General features: G+C 30.1%; 1 protein-coding gene across 17 annotated transcripts in view; it reads right to left on the bottom strand.

The window, feature by feature from the left end:
* Nucleotides 1-18697, bottom strand: part of LOC118181133 (uncharacterized) — a 104107-nt gene that overhangs the window by 26950 nt on the left and 58460 nt on the right. For 9 of the 17 annotated variants that reach the window (XR_004756825.2, XR_004756826.2, XM_085814693.1 and 6 more), the window contains 2 exons: nt 15245-15328; nt 4328-4587 (listed from right to left, as the gene is read on the bottom strand). The exons of 2 other annotated variants lie outside the window; for them this stretch is intronic. Coding sequence is in view for 1 of the 15 variants with exons in the window: in XM_085814708.1 (XP_085670834.1) it covers nt 15245-15328 (84 nt within the window). In the remaining 14 variants the exon portion in view is untranslated. Of the gene's footprint in view, nt 1-4327; nt 4588-15244; nt 15329-18697 lie in introns of those variants that run through there. 6 more of the 17 variants (XM_085814695.1, XM_085814701.1, XM_085814704.1 and 3 more) reach the window with 2 other exon arrangements.

Here is an 18697-nt window from a genome sequence, read left to right as displayed (position 1 = left end):
AGGCCTAACGCTTGATTAACCTTTAGCGATTAGTCTAGTTAGCGATTAACTTTTCCACAAGGCTGGGACATGTATGTCCCGCACTTTAAATGCATCTCAAGAAATTTCAGTAAATTACGGAGATTTAAAATTTATTCTTTAATATGGTGCATCAAGTGAAAGACTTGTGTTGATGTGTTTTTACGCTATTTCCTGCAAAGGTAGCTGATTAAATAGTCCTACTTAAAAAGTTGGTCCCTATAGCTCACGGGAAAAGGTTAGTTAACGATTCTAGTGACCAATATTAAGGACAGTACTGTTAATTAAATTCAAAACAGGTAAACAATTTTATTTTCTTCAAAATTAGATAAAAACCTTATATTGATGTTGGTCATGCTAATGTCAAATTCAATCATAATTTTAATGACAAACATTGTATTGGAGAAAATTAGAATACTCCATTTAGAGAATAAAATAGTTGTGGCTGCATTGCTGATTATTGCCAATCTTGAAATATGGCGCAAGTTCTTACTGCTGCGAAGAAGCGCTATTATTATAATATGATTTTGAAATAAAATATTTAAAATTTTATGTCCTATGTATAATTCGATTTTGTAATTTCCTTACATTTTTATCCTGAGGGAATCTGAAGTAGGGTAAAACTTAATTTATCCAAGCATTTTGGAAAAAAACAATATTATCTGCACTTAGTATATAAATTTAGTAACGCATTGTTTATTGATGCAAAGCAAAATTAAATGCGAAAATTAACTGAGTATGAGCAAATATTGGCTAAACCTTCATAAAATGTTCTGTAAACATTCACAGCAGATTAGACCAATTTAGGTCAGATAAAGTTTAATAAGAAAAACTGCGCTGAAAATGATTAGGGGCAAAAGGATGAAATATTCATAATTTCATAAAAACGTTTTAGAAATGCATATAGAACATTAACAACTCAGTTCAAATGAGATTTAACAAAAATATACTGAAAATCTCGAGGGATATGAGACTGTTAATTGCCCAATTTTAATTCGGTAAATGTTATTTACTACTGGGAAACATTTTCCTTGGTACTTTTTCATTGTAAACGTTAACAATAAAAAAAAAGCCTGATTAGGTGACTTACCGTGAGACGAGAGAGTTGACAACTATAAAAAGCTTTTAAAAGTGAAATAAAAGAAAAGGGGCGTTTCGACAATTGCGGCTTCTTTTTTTCTAGTTTTTATCTTCATTAAATGTTTTAATTAAAGATACAAATAACCGTTTGGTAATGGATCATACTGATTGTAAGTTTTAGGTAGTTAGTGAACTGAGATTACACTTGCTGTCAAAATTGAAAATAAGTGCATCATTCCCTACTCGCAGTCTTATTAAATTACTTATAATGGTTATTTGATATTTTTACTAATAAGGTTTATGTAACAATTATTTGATGTTTTTATTAGGTATACATGCGTAAGTTGACAAAGCTGTAAATAAAATTAGCGCATAAAATTGTACAGTCAACAAATGCAGCCTTGCCGTCTATATTAAAAAGGAAAAAACTATTCTGCAAAATCTTGGGTTACATCTTTCTCTCGGCAAAGCAACATCTCAGCAAATGTACTTATTAAAAATTATTATCTGTATGCTTCCAGCAAGTAAATTTACATTCCTCCCGTTGATGTTCAAGACAGTACTTGATAAAATGTCCATTTATCAAAACCTGATTATCGCATAGGTTTCGATCTGTATAGATTTTTCTCCCAACTTGGGTACATAAACATTAAAGTTGTGCAAAACATAAAATGCGTTACATAATCTGTGATCCTGTTCGACTTTTTTCCTGGATGGAAAATGTTTTTCACCTTACGTTCAACGTCGCAGTCGCAATATGGTGCTGCGATATTAATCTGTAATGGCAATTTGGCAAATCTGGTAAACTGCCCAATAACTAGTCATAAGCGATTGCACAGCAACGATCTGGATTCTAAGTTCTTTATCGAAACTCTTAGCATTTATTCCGTAAAACTTCATTTTCTATCATATTTGCCTAATTTCTTTTAAGTAAAAAAAACAAATGAGCCTTTTCTTTCCTATGTAGCGTAGAAATACTATAATAATAATTAATATAATCTTCGTAGCTATACCTTCCTACAAAGCGTATATCTGTATAAACACAGGTTTATTTTTTAACATATAAACCATCCCTATTTTCTTCTGATATTGCTATTGAATGTACCATATTCATGCAGAAAATATTAAAAAAATAAAAAGAGGTGCAGCTAATAGCAGAAGTTACTCAAATAAAGGTTTCACATATATATGCTTGGTATAAAAATGTATTTAACAAAAATGATTATTAAATAATATCATACTTTGAGATAAGACTAAGTAAATATATGTATAAAACAATTCTTCTAAAGTAACATTTAAGAGACAATAGGTGACTAACCTCGTCCGTTCCCTCTGGGATGCTATGTGCAGACCATGTGATGTGCCATTGGTATTCCGACAATACCATATCAGTCAGTCAGTCACAAGGGATGAATTACCTTTTTATATTTTTTAAACATTAGGCCGCTCACTTAAAGCATGTCGAGTATTCAAATAGGCAGTTTAGAGGAGGGGAGAAAATTGTGTTAGATTCGGATCATTACAGTAACAGTTTACATTAATGTTATTATTGATAAATAAATATGTGCAAATGAAGTCAGTCGAAAAAGTGATAAAAATATTTTCCGATACTTCGCGATGGATAATAAATGTAAGCTTGAACTGTTGTAAATAATTTATCTGAATGGAAAAAAAAATGAAAAAATAAACTGTTATTATTTTTATGATGAACATGTATTTACTTATTTTTCTCTGCCCCCCCCAACCAGTGAATGGATCAAGTAAGTCATCGTGAGGCTTACAAATGAAGGTAAGTTTGTTATGTCTAAAAAGATAAGTTCTTGCCTCTTATCACCATTTATAATATCCTTTTAATACAGTCTATAATTTATGGGTAAAAAATAAACTGTTATTATTTTTATGTATGAACATGTATTTACTTATTCTTCTCTCCCCCCCCCCAACCAGTGAATGGATCAAGCAAGTCATCGTGAGGCTTACAAATGAAGGTAAGTTTGTTTTGTCTAAAAAGGTAAGTTCAGTTTTGATATTTCACAAGAAAAGAATAATTTCACATCGTTTCTTAGGGGAGTATTTAAAAATAACCATCTTAAAAGTTCTTATATAATATTATGTCTCATTGTCATGGCTATAAATTCATTAAGCCTGTATTTAGTACTACGAAAAAATTACGTCTTATTATCTTGGCTATAAATTCATTAAACCTGTATTCAGTACTACGAAAAAATTACGTCTTATTGTCATGGCTATAAATTCATAAAACCTGTATTAAGTGCTACGCAGATAAGTATGCTTTGCGTAAAGCATATATCAGAGTATTGAACCATATTTTGTCAGATGTGACGCTTGAGTTCGTTAAGGAAATAATATGAATTTGATAAATAAGTTCATTTAAAAACTTTAGTGACTGGTAACAGAAAATCTGCATTTCAAAGGCCTTTGCAAATTATTTATATGAACTTTACTGTTAAAATTTCAGAGTAAGTTTCACATAGCTAATAATGGCAAGGCAACTCGGTTTCATCTGAGTAACGTATTTGCCAACCTTGGATGTACGTCTGAACCGGAATGGTAATATACGCCAGTATTACATTTCAAGCCGGTAACATTAGGTTTGAAGACTCAAATTTGAGATTTTGTTATTAATTATAACATTCTGAGATGCCTGACTGTAGAGACGTAAGTAAGTCTCGCCTTCGCTCGCAATGACAATGACAAGTGAATGGATCTAAATTAATTTTAAGCTTCAGGCTGCTTAAATTCAGGAAAAAATTGTCTAAAATTTATACCAGTCTCAGGTGGATTTTATTTAATTTTGATATCGAAGATAACATGTTTATTTAATAAATATATAAAAAACAAAAAAGTTTTTTTAAAGTAAAATATAATCAACAATCTACTGTTTTTCAAAGGTTTTTTTAACCTAACATTATAACGTATTCCAAAGTTCTTCAGCCACTGGACATGTTGCTTGAATAGCAGTTATAAAAATGTCGCATATATATGTATAATATGTTGTTATAAAATGGTTTAGGTTTCTTTGCTTTTTAATGAATGCCATAAATCTAATAATAAACTGAAGTTTTAGGAAACCTGTTTTTATTCAAACGCTAAGGATGTAGAAATAGAATAAAGGATTTATAGAAAATTTCTTTTAATGAAAACAAAACGTCAGATACCCCGCTCCTTCGGGGGGGGGTGAAAATTGAGGGAGAAGAAGAGAAACGTACTGCATTCAATAAGCTTTTATCCAATATGCCATAATTCTGACAGAATATTTTACAGTTGCTGAAACTCTTGTAACATTTTTAACTTGGAAAAAAAAATTGGGTATGACCTGTGATAATGTTGAAATTTAATGTCAGGGAAAATTTGTCCACAGATGAGATTGATTTTATGGGAAAATATTTCCACTCCTGAGAAGGCTTAACATCGTAGACTCAATTGGTTGCGCAGGAAAATTCTGGTTACTTTTGAAGAAGCGAAATCCTAAAAAAAAAAGCAGACTTAATCACCTTACCCACAAAAGCCAACGTTTAATCTATGGTTGAATTTTCCGTAATTTTAAGTTGATATTTGTTTTACTACAGAATTCAGTCGCAAATATTGTACGTTAATTAAAAGAGACAAAGCGATGAATTTAGTGCCGTGAAATTTTAATTTCAAAATAGCAAAATTAATATTAATATATGTTAGTATTTAACTGCGGATTTTAATGGTAATCATACGTCTATCAAATGAATGTAACATTACGAAATTCTCCTTTAAATATTTTTAATGATTCCCTATGCTTTTAAATTTTTGTAAGTTTTCAAAGGAATTAAAAGTAGTTATCACATTTACCTCTTTTTTATATAAAGGTAAGCTTCCTAACTAACGAAAATGCTGTATTAAGTACTAGTAGTTTGTACACACGTAATGTAAGCAATTGGTTTCGGATGGATTAAGTGAAAACTGGTCCTATATTTCATAATATTTTGCAAGGGTTTTGTGATATACTACATTTCATAAAATTTTGAGGTTACTTATCACATTTAAGTTAAGTGTATTTACAGTTAAAAGATATCAGTTTATTTAACATACGATGCTTAATAGTATATATATCAAAAATACCGTATTTATTTGCATAATCATCCCCTTTTCTTCTAATTTTTCGCGCTAAAGGTGGTCCAACAGAGAACTAAAACATGTGTACTTTTTCTGCCAGAAATGATCCTTTTCTCTTTGATTTTTTGAGCACTTACTTATATCAATGTAGTACTTATATATGTCAAATTTTGTTTCATTCTGACAACTCTTTCTTGGTGCGCAAATTTATATGGCAATGAGTATATTTTCGTGCGTTCGAGAAGAAGATGTCTGATATGTTTTTATCAGGAGTAAATCAAGAAGGATGTCGGCTTCTCAACTTGCTCGCTTTACTATTATTTGTTTTTTATGTGACAGTTTGGAGTTCAACTAGCGTTAGTTAATAACTTTCATTTCTGTATTTGTTTCGTGCTTTTAATGCTTTAACATTGTGACATAGAAAAGAAAAAGTTATTTGTTCAAAGGTTAAAAAAAAAAGCCTATAAAATATAAAAAGAGATTATTTTTCTTTTGTTATAAATGCGCATCAAACAGGAGTTACTCCTGCTGAAAAACGAGCTTTGTCTTCTACAGTAGACGGTCGAATAGAAGACGAGCAGAATTAAAAAAAGCACACTGAAGAGAGATTTCTTTAACAAAAAGAAATGTTAACAGTGTTATAGCATTTTTCTATTTACAGGTGTATTACCATGAGGTCCACGGTTAAACAGATAGCAGTAAAAAAGAAAACCCGTATTATAATTAGCAGAAAAATATTATTAACAATTTACCTGATTTTTTAAATAGTTTTATTTGGTGAATAAGTTCATGTAGTTATGTAAATTAACATTCAAAACAAGAACGCTTTAAAACAGAAGGAACAATATTTTTATTTATGTTACTCTCGTTTGCCCGTGGGAAGCTGAAAATTTAAGTGGCTGTATGCTTACTTTATTTTCAGTGCATTATATGCCAATATTTATGCATTCCAGATTATGAACAAAATCGCATTCTGTTATGGGTAAAAAAAAAAGAGTTCCTGAATACTGTGACATATCTGCTATCACTATACCTCACACAGCTTTAATATTAGTTCTTTTTGGCGATTTTTGGGAGCGATAAATAAAAAATTAGGATAACCCATTTATTGATGGTAACCCTGAATATTAAGGTAAAGGGGAGTCATCACCTTTACACAATCAAAAAATCTTTTTTTTTTTCTTTTCTTTTTTTTTTTTTTCTTCATATTTAGAAACTGCAAACATTTCTGAATCTGTTAAAACAAACGGCATTACGATATTCGAATTAGAACCTTAAAAATTATGAAATAAAGGAAACGATTCTGAGATAAATATTGCCAGATTGGGCATTTAAATCATCACCTTACATTTGTTTACAATTGTACGTGCAGCTGCTTACGAATGTTCACTCCTAGATTGCTTTAATTTTTACTGTTAACATCATGTATTTTGGTAAAATTGAATGTGTCGGACACATTCAGAAAAGAATGGCCACTAAATTACTAAAGAGAAAGTAAGAAATGAAGGGGAAGAAACTTAGTGACAGTAAAACTCTTAGTGAAAAAGGCCGCCTTACAGATGATATAAATCAATTGACAATTTATTATGGAAATGCTACTAGAAAACATTGCAGTTCTGTAAAAGATATGCAGAAAGCAGTATGGGCAATATTTTGCCACAAATGTTTAATCAACGTGGAACCCACTCATAATTTTTGCCCAACAGGGGAGGATTCGTAGTGTACATACCAAACAGCGAGTGCAAGTGGAAATCTGAAATCGTACAAGCATAAAAATTCAATTCCACCTCTGTAATGGATGCTATCAAAGATATATTTAAATATATTAGCATGCCATTATTACTAAAAAAGTGTTTAGGAGGACATACACAGAACTCAAATGAATCGTTGAATGCTTTGATTTGGAAATTGTTTCCTCAAAATTCCGGGTGTGATTATAATATTGTTAAGACAGCAGTGAATGAGGCAGGTATTATATATAACGATGGTCAAGCTGGGCAATTACATACTATGAAAGAACTTAAATACCGAATTGATGATAATGCAATCAAGTTTGCAGCAGACACTGATCATCGTCGTATTCGGTCAGCCGAAATAAGGCAGTGATGTCTGACAATAGATGCTCGCAGTGCAAGAAAAAGAGCCAAACTTGTTGCAATAACAGCTATTGAAGAACAGGAGGGTATGGTGTATGCAGCTGGGCAGTTTTAAAGTGTTTTAGTGTTATTTGAGGGAAAATATATTGAAAATTTTGAACCTTTTTAATTTTGAACTTAATTTTTCTCAAAATGGTGATTTTCATACTTGTGCGCACTGTTTAAAAAAATATATCATAGCTATTGATTTAAAAATTTCAGGGTACTTACATGATGATATTGCAGAAAAAATGCACCTACCGTTTTCTTCGAAAAATTATCTTTTAAGTATTTATATAACTTTACTTAAAATTCTTTTAATGCTTTTTCTGTTTTCTAAGATCTTATTCTAATGGTGTTAATATTCTTTGATATTTTAAAATTTAAATAGGTGAAGAATCATACCTAATGATGTTCCATCACAAAATTGTAAAAATTATTACTGTAACTAAATTTGTATTACTGTCAGTTTGCACGCAAAAATTTTAAAAAATTTGTACTGAAGTACAATTTGTTTTTATTTTTGAAAAATACAGTTTGTTTTTTCTTTATAAAACAAATTCTTATACACTATTAGTAAAATAAATCAAGGACGGTAATCATATATGTATAGAGATAACACACTGAAAATTTCATATATCTATGACCATAATAATTTGACTTATTAAAACTCGAAAATTAGCCAAAATTTTCAATTTTTGTGTTGCGCAAAAGTGATGAGACCCCTAAAACACATGCCGCCATTTCTGTCTGAGAATTTGATAGGTATTGGAGCTTTGATGGCGGGAGGGATAAATTGCAAGTTTTTTTAATAAAGTTACCTAGGAAAGAACATTATAAAAACAAAACTTTTAAATATTTTTTAAAAAGGTAAAATTTGATAGTCAAGACTGATGCTTTTAATATTACACACTTTTCTAAATATCAAATTGTTATGGTCATTCTTGACACTTTTCTAAATGTTAATTCTGCATATTATAATCCCCCCCCCCAAAAAATGATTTTGAGATTTTTTTCTTTGTTAAGGAACCACTTACAAATTTAGACTTCTTACATGTTTCTTAAAATGGGCCATGATCATGGTCTAATTACCATGGTCTAAAAATACTTTTTTGCTTCATTTTTTAAATTAGAACTATAGGGATGTGTTATTGTGTGAATTCATAGAGCAAAATCAGGTTTTCATTACGGCTTTGATAACAGTTTTATAATTTGTCTGACTATAAAAAATATAATGTTGCCTATATTATGGAATATACTGCTCATAATTTACAGTTCAAATTTTGTACATTACTTAGACATTTAATCTAATAGAGATCTAAATTTTTTGTAATAAAAGTAAGAGTACAATTTTTATATATGAAAATCTGACTACATGTCAAGTATTTAAATACTGATTTCAATGTCTTTAAATATAATTGTAATAAAGTTTAGATATATTCTTTGCAATCATATAGTGTAACTAAATGTTAGACATTAAGCAAATTATTGCGATGTCTAAAGTAACAAATGAAGAATGTAAATGATCCTTTAACAAATGAGAAGAGTGTAAAAGATCCTTTTATAAAACTACTAAATAAGAACAGAAGGCACACTTTGTGCTTATGACTCAGCCAGCCACTTGTGGCAAGATAACTTATAATAACAATTAGGTTCAAATGTAAAATTTAAATTCAAATAAACTAGTAGCCAAAGGCTACACAAATCTGTTTAATGCAAAGTTGGCTCAAAACATAAGCGGTGTGGAATTCAATTATCGGCAATTATAATGCAAGACTGAAAGCAACCAGTAGCATAGCCTCAAAAGGCAAAACACGCTTCGTTTTACAAACTGAAAACCTCATTTGCATTGTGGTGGAAAAAAACGGATGGGGAAAGCGACAGTAAAGATCCAAAACATAAAATAATTCGGGTTACAAAGTAAAGGAAACTCACATTAACTTCAGAAATAAGATTTATTTTCTAAGAAATCAATTCATTGCATGTGTTAAGACGCATCACTCAACTGCTATTAAAAAAACTGTTCCAGAATGAAAAAATATGAGGTAACTACAAATATTATTATCACAGCTTGAAACCAATGCCATGCAAAGCTTTCATATAAAAATGATGTGGATAGCTACAGCAGTGTAAAGCATAGAAAAATTAAAACTAACATTACTTTTCAAAATGTTTCATTTAACTCATAATTAAAAGCATTTTTTTTTCTTTATTAAAACAAGCTATTTTTTGTTGCTCTATAGTTCTTGTAAAAGAGCAAATAAAATATAGGGATCTGCATTTAAGAAGACAGAACAGTATTTATGAATAGAAAATAAATATATATGCTTGGTAGCAAAGGAAGGATGCCCTTAAAAAGTACTTTTTAAGAGTAACGGCTCAGATTCCCCATACAGCCAGCCTGAACTACCTGTGTTTAGTGGCTTATCACTCCACCACTAGTGGATTCCAAAGACTGTTTGAATCTTTCATAGCAATCATGAGTTACGGAAATTGTTACTGTGTATTATTACTTGTTATGGTAATTTAATTTTTCCTTATGATACTAAATTACGTGTAATAAATTGAGTGATTAAAAAACATGCAGTTCTTAATATTGTTATTACCATTTACATAATTGAAGTCATAAAAAGTGTTTCTAACACTGGTACAAAATTTCCATGTTATGGTAGTTTAAATCGATTTATTTCAAATTGAAATATTTTTTATTTACTTTTAATATCAGAATCTAAGAAACTAAGGTAACGTATACTAGCTTTAAATTCCATTTATTAATCATAAATTACTTGTAATAAATTGAGTGATTAAAACATACACACACTTCTTAATATTATTACCATTTACATAATTTAATTCATAAAAAGTATTTCTAACACTGGTACAAAATTTACTCGTTACGATAATTTAATTTGATTTACTTCAACTTGAAACTTTTTTTTTTTTTTTTTTTTGGTTATTTACTTTAAATAACAGAATCTAAGAAACTAAAGTAATGTGTACTAGCTTTAAAATCCATTTAATTAATCTTGTAAATTTCATTACTCATAACATATGGCAGTGTTTCAGGAATTTGTCTGAGCAGTACCAAGTGTTGAAAATTAGAGAAAGACCTTTTTTCTAGTATTCTAATAAAGAGCACATTTTTTAGGATTTTTATTAAGTCTAGATATATTTATTGTTAACTGGTTTTGTTGACAATCCATAATTTTTTTTCCAATCATCAAAGATGGGTCTGCCTTGGTGACAAAAGTTTGTAGCCAAATCAAAAAATCACCAAAAGGACTAATACTAACGCTGTTCTCTATGCCGTTTCTTCTCTACTGTGTATCCGTATGGAAAGCTTGTGATGATGCCTGTTGTGATGATATGTAATTTTTTTTAATCATTTTGCTATATGTGTGTGTGTGTGTGTGTGATTATGGCAAAGCCTCGAGGGCTATCTGCCTAAGAGGAGGGATGCCTTCGTGGAGGACTTTCTAAGGGAAACTGGCTCGTATACACGTTACACATGGGGAAAACCACGAAAACGCCCATGCAGCCAGCCTGTTCGCAGGATTCGAACCTCAGACCGAACTACCAATGTTCAGCGATTTTACCGCTCGGCCGCTGGTGGGCCTCATTTTGCTATAAACAAAACTTTTTTTTAAATATAAACCTCATTTAATTTGCCTTTGGTTAATTGGGAGTTAACATTATTATATTAATGTAATAAGCCATTTTGATGAATTTAGATTTTCTCAGAATCATAAACTGTTTTATTGTGCACATTATAACAGCATTTGATCTAACAACAACATGCTTAAGAAATTTGAATGAATGGTACTAAGGCCTAAAATCAAATTTGCCTTAATACATTTCGGATTTTGCTTAGTTACATTTAACATAATATGTAAATTTTTAATTGTATACATTTTTATTTCTTTGTATGAAATAAAGGAAGTATTGTAATCATGAAAAATTTCGGTTATTATAGTTCAACAGAAATATCCATTTTGACTATTTTTTTCTGGTGACATCTATACATATAAACAAAATAAAGGACTCTTCATCCCAAAATGGACTTTTTCATGGTATGTGTATGCATGTAAGATATAAAAAAATGCGCTAAGAAATGATTGGCAAACTCAAAACTATTTTAAATTTGGTGTTTGTCCTCCTAAATTCATCTGTTCTCCCAAATTCAATTTATCTTACCTTTCCTTCTTCCGAGAGTTTTTTTGTTGAAAATTTATTGTATACATCCCCCACAGACAGGACATGAGGAGAGGAAAAAAATTAACACATTTTGAAAATCTGGATTTAATACCAAATTCTCATTCAAAGATAATATGTTTTTATTTTTTTACAGACATGAGTTTTTACACTATGTGTATTACTCCTTGCATTCTCTCTTTAGGAAGGGAGAAATCTTAAAATACTTTTAAAGCATAGTTCATGTATTATCGAATCTTTAATCAGATTTATAAGTAATGAAGAATCAGAATCAAGTAATATTTTGTTAACATCCAAATCCTTAAATAGTCTTGTGCCCCCTTAAATATTTTATCTAGATGCTAAACTTTATCAAAACTTTTATATAAGACATAATATACTGACAGACAATTTTTTAATATGTTCCTGATCAATTTATACTAATAATAGTTATTTCAGAGATTTAATCTTTTTGTATTAGACTGATTTGTAATTCTCATATTTGTTGAAACTATCAGAATATTTTTTATTTAAATTCTCATTAATATTTCAGTCAGTAAACCTTCAAATGCTCTTAACCCATTTTAATACTTAATCAAAACTGCTTTAGAATAATCAATATTCAATACATCACAGATAGAATTTTCTAGAAATTTTGATTTTTATATATCAAATGAATTACAGATCCATTTCCTACATTTTAATTATATTATATATTACAATCTATATTTCTTTTAATGCAACTTTAAATCATAATTTAGTGGTTACGTGTAGATTTGACTAACAAACAGTATTAATCACCAAGTTTGATGATGTTTTTTATAAGCAAACCTAAAAGCAAATAATAAGGATTGTAAAATCTCTTCTGTCAACTTTTTTTTTCTTTTAATTCAAAATAATGACAGTTTTTAGTACTTTTCAGTTAAAGACATATCATATGTTGCTTTTTTGGGGGGAGCGGGGAGGGTCATTTTCTTGGTACTAGACAATGACTGGTTTAAGTTCTTTCCTGGCGATAACTGTTGTTCATAGCCATATTTTTCATTAAATCATACTTTTTGCTGCAATGGATTAGACAATTTGGGATTATGCCAAGAGATGAACAAGCAGCTATTTTATTTGTTCACGAAAATGGTGTGCTTCATAAAGGAAAATGGATTTGAGTAATCATTTCATGAAATTAAAATGTGACTCAAAACTAAAGTAACTATTTAGCCTTCATTCATCCAAAGAAGTAAAAGGTGTCTGAACACTAACATAGTTTGTTGGAACCCACATTTCTTTCATTACTGCCATGCAGTTCATTTACTTATGCTGTCAAGACTTAATGTCTAGTAAGTTTTACGAACGACAGTTTCAAGTCAATCAAGAAGATAAAATATTTATATGCTGGAACCACATCTAAACAAACATAAAAACAAGAGCTTTCATAGCTTGTCTGCTTTGTCGAGGAAGCAGACAGGTCATCTGCGAAAGCTCCTATTGTTATGTTTGTTTAAAAATGGTTTCAGTCTGTAAGGTAAAAATTATTGTGTCATTTTAAATGGTTATTGAAGTTTCCATTATATTATTTTGAAAGAAAACTTTAAATCCTACTAATGTGATCTTGCTGGGGAGTATAATTCATATAAAATGTTCCACAAAATATTGTTAGCAGTTAACAAAATTATGATTTAAATCCTCAGACAGAGGTGTGAAGACAGAGGTGCCTGTGAAACAGTTTTAAAGTGCCTGCCATTCAAATATTTAAATTCCAAATTTTGGATATTTGGATGAAAAACATTCATAATTCTAATGAACAATTTTAGTAAAATTTCTTATTTTGTTTTAGCCAGTTTAACAATTGTATGAATTGTACAATTAAAATTTTAACAAAATTTAATCTTATCATCATCTAGATAACAATGCATGACTATATGAAATAAATTTCGATTGCTAAAAACATTTGATTTTCCATACTGTGAACTGACCCATTATCCTTGTATACCCCATTTCCATTATCCTTGTATACCCCATCTCCATTATCCTTGTATACTCTGTCCAACCGTAGCATGCTACACTTAACATCCATAAACTCTGTTCATTTGTAAACTTATCGTTTCATAAATTTCAAGTTGTAATCAGAATACACATATGGTTGACTAGAATAACTTATCTTCCTCAATATCTTGTTCTAACATTAAAATTGGTAGATGCAATAAAATTGTGGAAAGCCCAAGTTGTGAAAATACACTAATCAAAATCTGTCAATAAGCTGCAGAAAATGTGTGTAATGTGGATCCTAACATCACAAATCTGGATTAAATCATTTTAATGGAAAGATACCCAATTTTAGTTTACCATTAAGTGGAAGCTATTGCATTCTTTCAAGAAAAGGGTCTACTATTACAACAAAAAGGTTTTTTTTAATTTCATATTAGTTGCTATTGCCATTTTTTACTAGCTGAATAAGTTAACGACTTTTTTTAAGTACGAATTTATACTTTTGAAAATGTATAAATTTTCCACATTTATTTTTATTCTATTTATTATTATTTTTTTTAACATTACTGTTAAAAATCCATTATTTAAAACCTTTTTTTTTTTTGGGGGGGGGAAAGTAGGACATCTAAACTTGGTGACATGTTTTCCTTGGTGCTTTGGTTGCCATTAAAACTCACAAGTCTTGCAGAATTTTATTAGATATCCCTTAGATTAACATAATTAATTTATATCACATTTCTGACAGCTATAAAATTTTGGTTATAATCACTACTGATTACTTTCATAAAAATAAATAATATTCTTGGTAGATCTTACAAAAGCACTTCATTTAAATCAATGTAAAATTTCTTTGTCTCAGAATTTAGTTAAATATGTTTTAGAATTATTGATTAATTATTAAACTCATATTGATAATATGAGTTTCATAAATGTTTTTAACCCTCAATTATTGAAAGAGATGAAATAATTATATTTTCTTTCAATCTATATAACACTACTTTCTCGCTTTTTTTTTTTTTTTTTTTAATTTATCTGGATAAGATTATGTTCTAAGCATGATAGCTAAGTGTTTCATAACATTTTGGTTTTTAAGCAGTACACATTAACTTTTAGCCAACATTTCAGAAACATTTATTGATATTGAAGAATATATCGGCCCATATGGGTTAAAATGATCTTAAAACAAGATAAAATATTTACGTGCTAAAACCCCATTTAAACTAACATAAAACAGGAGCTTTGCTGACGACCTGCCTGCTGAGGCAGGTCATCTGTGAAAGCTCCTGTTGTTATGTTTGCTGAAAAGTGGTTTCAGTTTAAGCCATAACATATTCTGTCTAGTTTAAAATGTTTATTGAAATGTCATTTGTATTATCTTGAAAGAACACTTCAAATCCTGCTTATGTAATTTGCCGGGGAGTATAATTCATACAAAATCGTTTGAATAAATTAGTGTCATTTTTGCATAATAAAACTCGCCAGCTTCAAAACAAAACGAGAGCCCAGCGATATATTATCAAGAGGATTCAACCTATGTTTTGAAGCATATTAGGAAATAGTATTTTATACTTATTTATTTCCTAACATAAAAATAAAGTATAGAACAAGCAAAAAACATTTATGAATACAAAAACGTAAGTGATGCCATTCACAAAAGGGTAATGTTATTTTTAATAGTTCGCTAGCTTTGCCGCAACAAAGCAGAAGTCTTAAAAAGATTTTGTACTTACATTGTACTTGAACTTCATTCTTTTCAGCCATGTTACCTTCTTTTTTTGGAATATACTCCCGACAATGTTGCCTAATAGGTACGCCTGAAAATATTTAAAACTTATAAATGAGTCTCTTGAAGTTTCTTTTTTCAGCACGTCAATTTAAGTAAAGATTGTTAACTTTGATTAGTATTCTATTTGAGCTAAGCAAACTCTCTAACTTCTTAATAAAGATTTCATTGTTATTCTAACTCATGATTCATTAATAAAATTATGCTGAACAGAAGATAGTGTATGATAATATGAAAGCAAAGAGTTTAATAAAATTATGGTTTAAATCTTCAGACGTAGATCAGGGTCGGTGCCTGTGAAGCAATTTTAAAGTGATTGCCATTCAAATATTTAAATTCAAAATTTTAGACAGCTGGAAGAAAATCATTCATAATTAAATAATTTTAAGTAAAAATTCTCATTTTATCTTCACCATTTTTAACACTTGTATGATTTGCACAATTAAACTTTTAATAAAAATCGAAGCTTACCGACATGTTGATAACAAACAGACATGATTATATATAAAAAAATTTCGATTGCTAAAAATATCTGATTCCTCGTACAGTGAACTAATTTCTGTTTCCGTTATCCTCGTGTACTCTGTCCAATTGTGGTATGCCTACGCTTTACATCCGTAAAACTCTGTTCTTTCATAAATTTATAAAGTATTTTCTCTCTCCTTTCGTGGTGTAACTGGAAGCATCCTCTTCTAAACGTATGCAGAAAGCTCGAAGTTTGAATTCCGGCGAAGGCATTGCGGATTTCTTCAGTTTCTTGACATCGAAAAATTCTAATGACTTCACGAGTTGCATAAATTAAAGGTGATGGACGATAATTTTTTACCAGCAGAATTCTGTGATTAGGTCCCCTAATCTCCCAATCGCCCTTTAAAAGGGGGAGTATACTGGGTCATATAAAATGTCTCCGCGGTTTTTTGCCACTAGATGGTTTTGATGTCTATATATCCGGCAGCACTCACCCGATTGTCTCAAACGAACATGTGCTTAAAAGGTGACATTCAGCCTCCATTGTTTGTGAAAATAGTTTCCTAATTTGTTGCTCTTGTCAAACGATATATTGATTTGAAATATCTGAAGAAATACGGTATGTGATGCTTTTGTACTATAAAAATGTAAAAACACTTCAGTAACATGCTGAAAAATTTGCGAAGTGTACGGTGAGAATGCTCTGAGTGAATGAAGGACCTAGGAGTTGTTTGCTCGATTCCGTTTCGGAAATTTCGTGTCAAGATTGGAAGTGAAATGTCTATTATGAGCTGCTGCAACCTGGTGGAACCATCAATTCGGCCTTGTACTGTACACAACTCGACCGTTAGAACGAAGCACTTCAAGAAGAGCGGCCAGAATTCGTCAACAGAAAGAGAGTTGTGTTCCATCATGACAATGCGTGGCCACACACATTTTTGATGACTCGGAACAAATTGACGGAACTTGGTTGGGAAGTTTGATGCACCCACCGTATAGCCCAGACCTTGCACCGTCTGACTACCATTCGTTTCGGGCTCTGCAAAACTCTCTTGATGGGAAAACACTGGCCGACTGAAGCGCCGCTGAAAATCACTTGGCCATGTTTTTCGACGATAAACCACAGAAGTTCTATACCGATGGAATTATGAAGCTACCCGAAAAGATGGCCAAAGGTCATACATAATAATAGTCAATATGTATTTCATTAAAACTGATTTTCAATAAAGAACATTTTTTTTTTCCAAAAATGTACCAAAAAACCGCGGAGACTTTTTATATGACCAAATATAAGTTATTTTCTCCGAAATGAAATGTATAGGATTTTCGTAAAATATTCACTTAATTTGTTTGTAATTATGTCAAGTCATTTTAATGAACATAAATAAGATACAAAAGCATTCGAAAGCGAAAAATAGTAAATGTTTCACTATTTGGCAAAGAATCAAATTTCACTGTAAAAGAAATGGTTAGAAAAGGCCGAATTGTAAAAAAATATTCATACAGAATATCTTGACTATAAAGTTTGAATGTGTCTGTTTCAAAAAAAAACTCAAGTTAGTAATAAAACAATGAATTCGGTCAAGATTTCATTGAAAATGCAATAAAGAGTTCTGTTTAAACTGTTTGCTATTAAAACTATTATCTCTTTTTGCATACTCAGATGCTGATTTTGTTGGAAATCTGACATTTTCTTCCCCCATTTTATATTTCACTAATGCTTTTTGCCATAGGAAGAAGATTTTGATCTGAAACAGTATTTTGTTGCATTGCAAAATAGTGTGAATACAATCCCTAGATATAAAGCAATTATCTTGAATGTTTACTTAATCTGAAATGAAGAACACTTCCCATGTTCAAAAATGGCCAAAGAGCAAGTTTGCCTTAGAATCTCTTCTAGGAATGCTTTTTCTTTCTTAATCTTTGTATGCTTTCCGTACCTATTAATTAAATTCATTGTGTTCCTATCTTCTATTTTTTATCTTTTTTGTGAGGTATTCCTGGTTGAACATTTCCATGTGAATTTTTTTTTTTAGTTCACTTTAAAGTACATGTGTATTTTGATCAATGCGTGGAGAAATGAAGAACAATGGTACCAAGTGGTTCTAAGCATATGTACTGTATCTCTTCGTTTTAAGGATAGAACCGATTAAAAGAAATAACGTGTTTAGTACATTAAGGAATGTATTTTATTTACTTGTATGATCTTGATGAGAAATTAAATATTATATATGTTCAAAGAATTGTTTTGCTTAGGTGCTTAATTAAAATAATGCTTCCTTGAGAATATGGCCTTTGTAAAACTAATTCACACTAAAATGTATTTACGTTTAAGTTACCTACTATGTTGGATCATTATATAAAGTTCTTGTCAATAGTATCTAATATGTATGGTATTTACGCATTATTTGTTATCCATTGAAAATTAAATGTCAAATATATTTAAAAAGGCCTGAGAGTTCAATGTCGGTCTGAAATGCGTATTTTAAGTTAGAATTAATATGTTGAAACGTTTAAGTTAAGTTGGATCATTATTTGGAATTCCTGTCAATATTTCTTGTTATGCAGGATTTTATTTGCTATATATAATAAATTAAATATAATTTTCAAAAAGCTGTAAGAGTTCAGCATTAAATTAGATCATTCCCATTTGAACGCGTATTTTCATTGAATATGTTGACTCATAAACAATAATGATGATGAATTTTGAAAAAGAAAATACAATCCAAACTGGGAGAAAGGAAACACGCTTCCAAGTCCTAGTTGAATATTAATTCCATGTGTATTATAGATATTTTTTTTGAGTTCTTCTAAGTATGGCTATAATTCGAATTTAAAATATACATTACAGTGTGTTTTATTCCTCCATGTAGTTAAAAATAATTCGATTTCTTGTTCCTTCTTAAGAAAGTAAGCCTGTGCATGTGCTAAG

This window comes from Stegodyphus dumicola, chromosome 4, assembly GCF_044657685.1.
Source record: "Stegodyphus dumicola isolate Sdum_Otavi_A_Nest chromosome 4, ASM4465768v1".
Lineage (NCBI taxonomy): Eukaryota > Metazoa > Arthropoda > Arachnida > Araneae > Eresidae > Stegodyphus > Stegodyphus dumicola.
The sequence above is the reverse complement of the archived record's forward strand: the minus strand, read 5'-3'. Positions and strand labels throughout refer to the sequence as shown.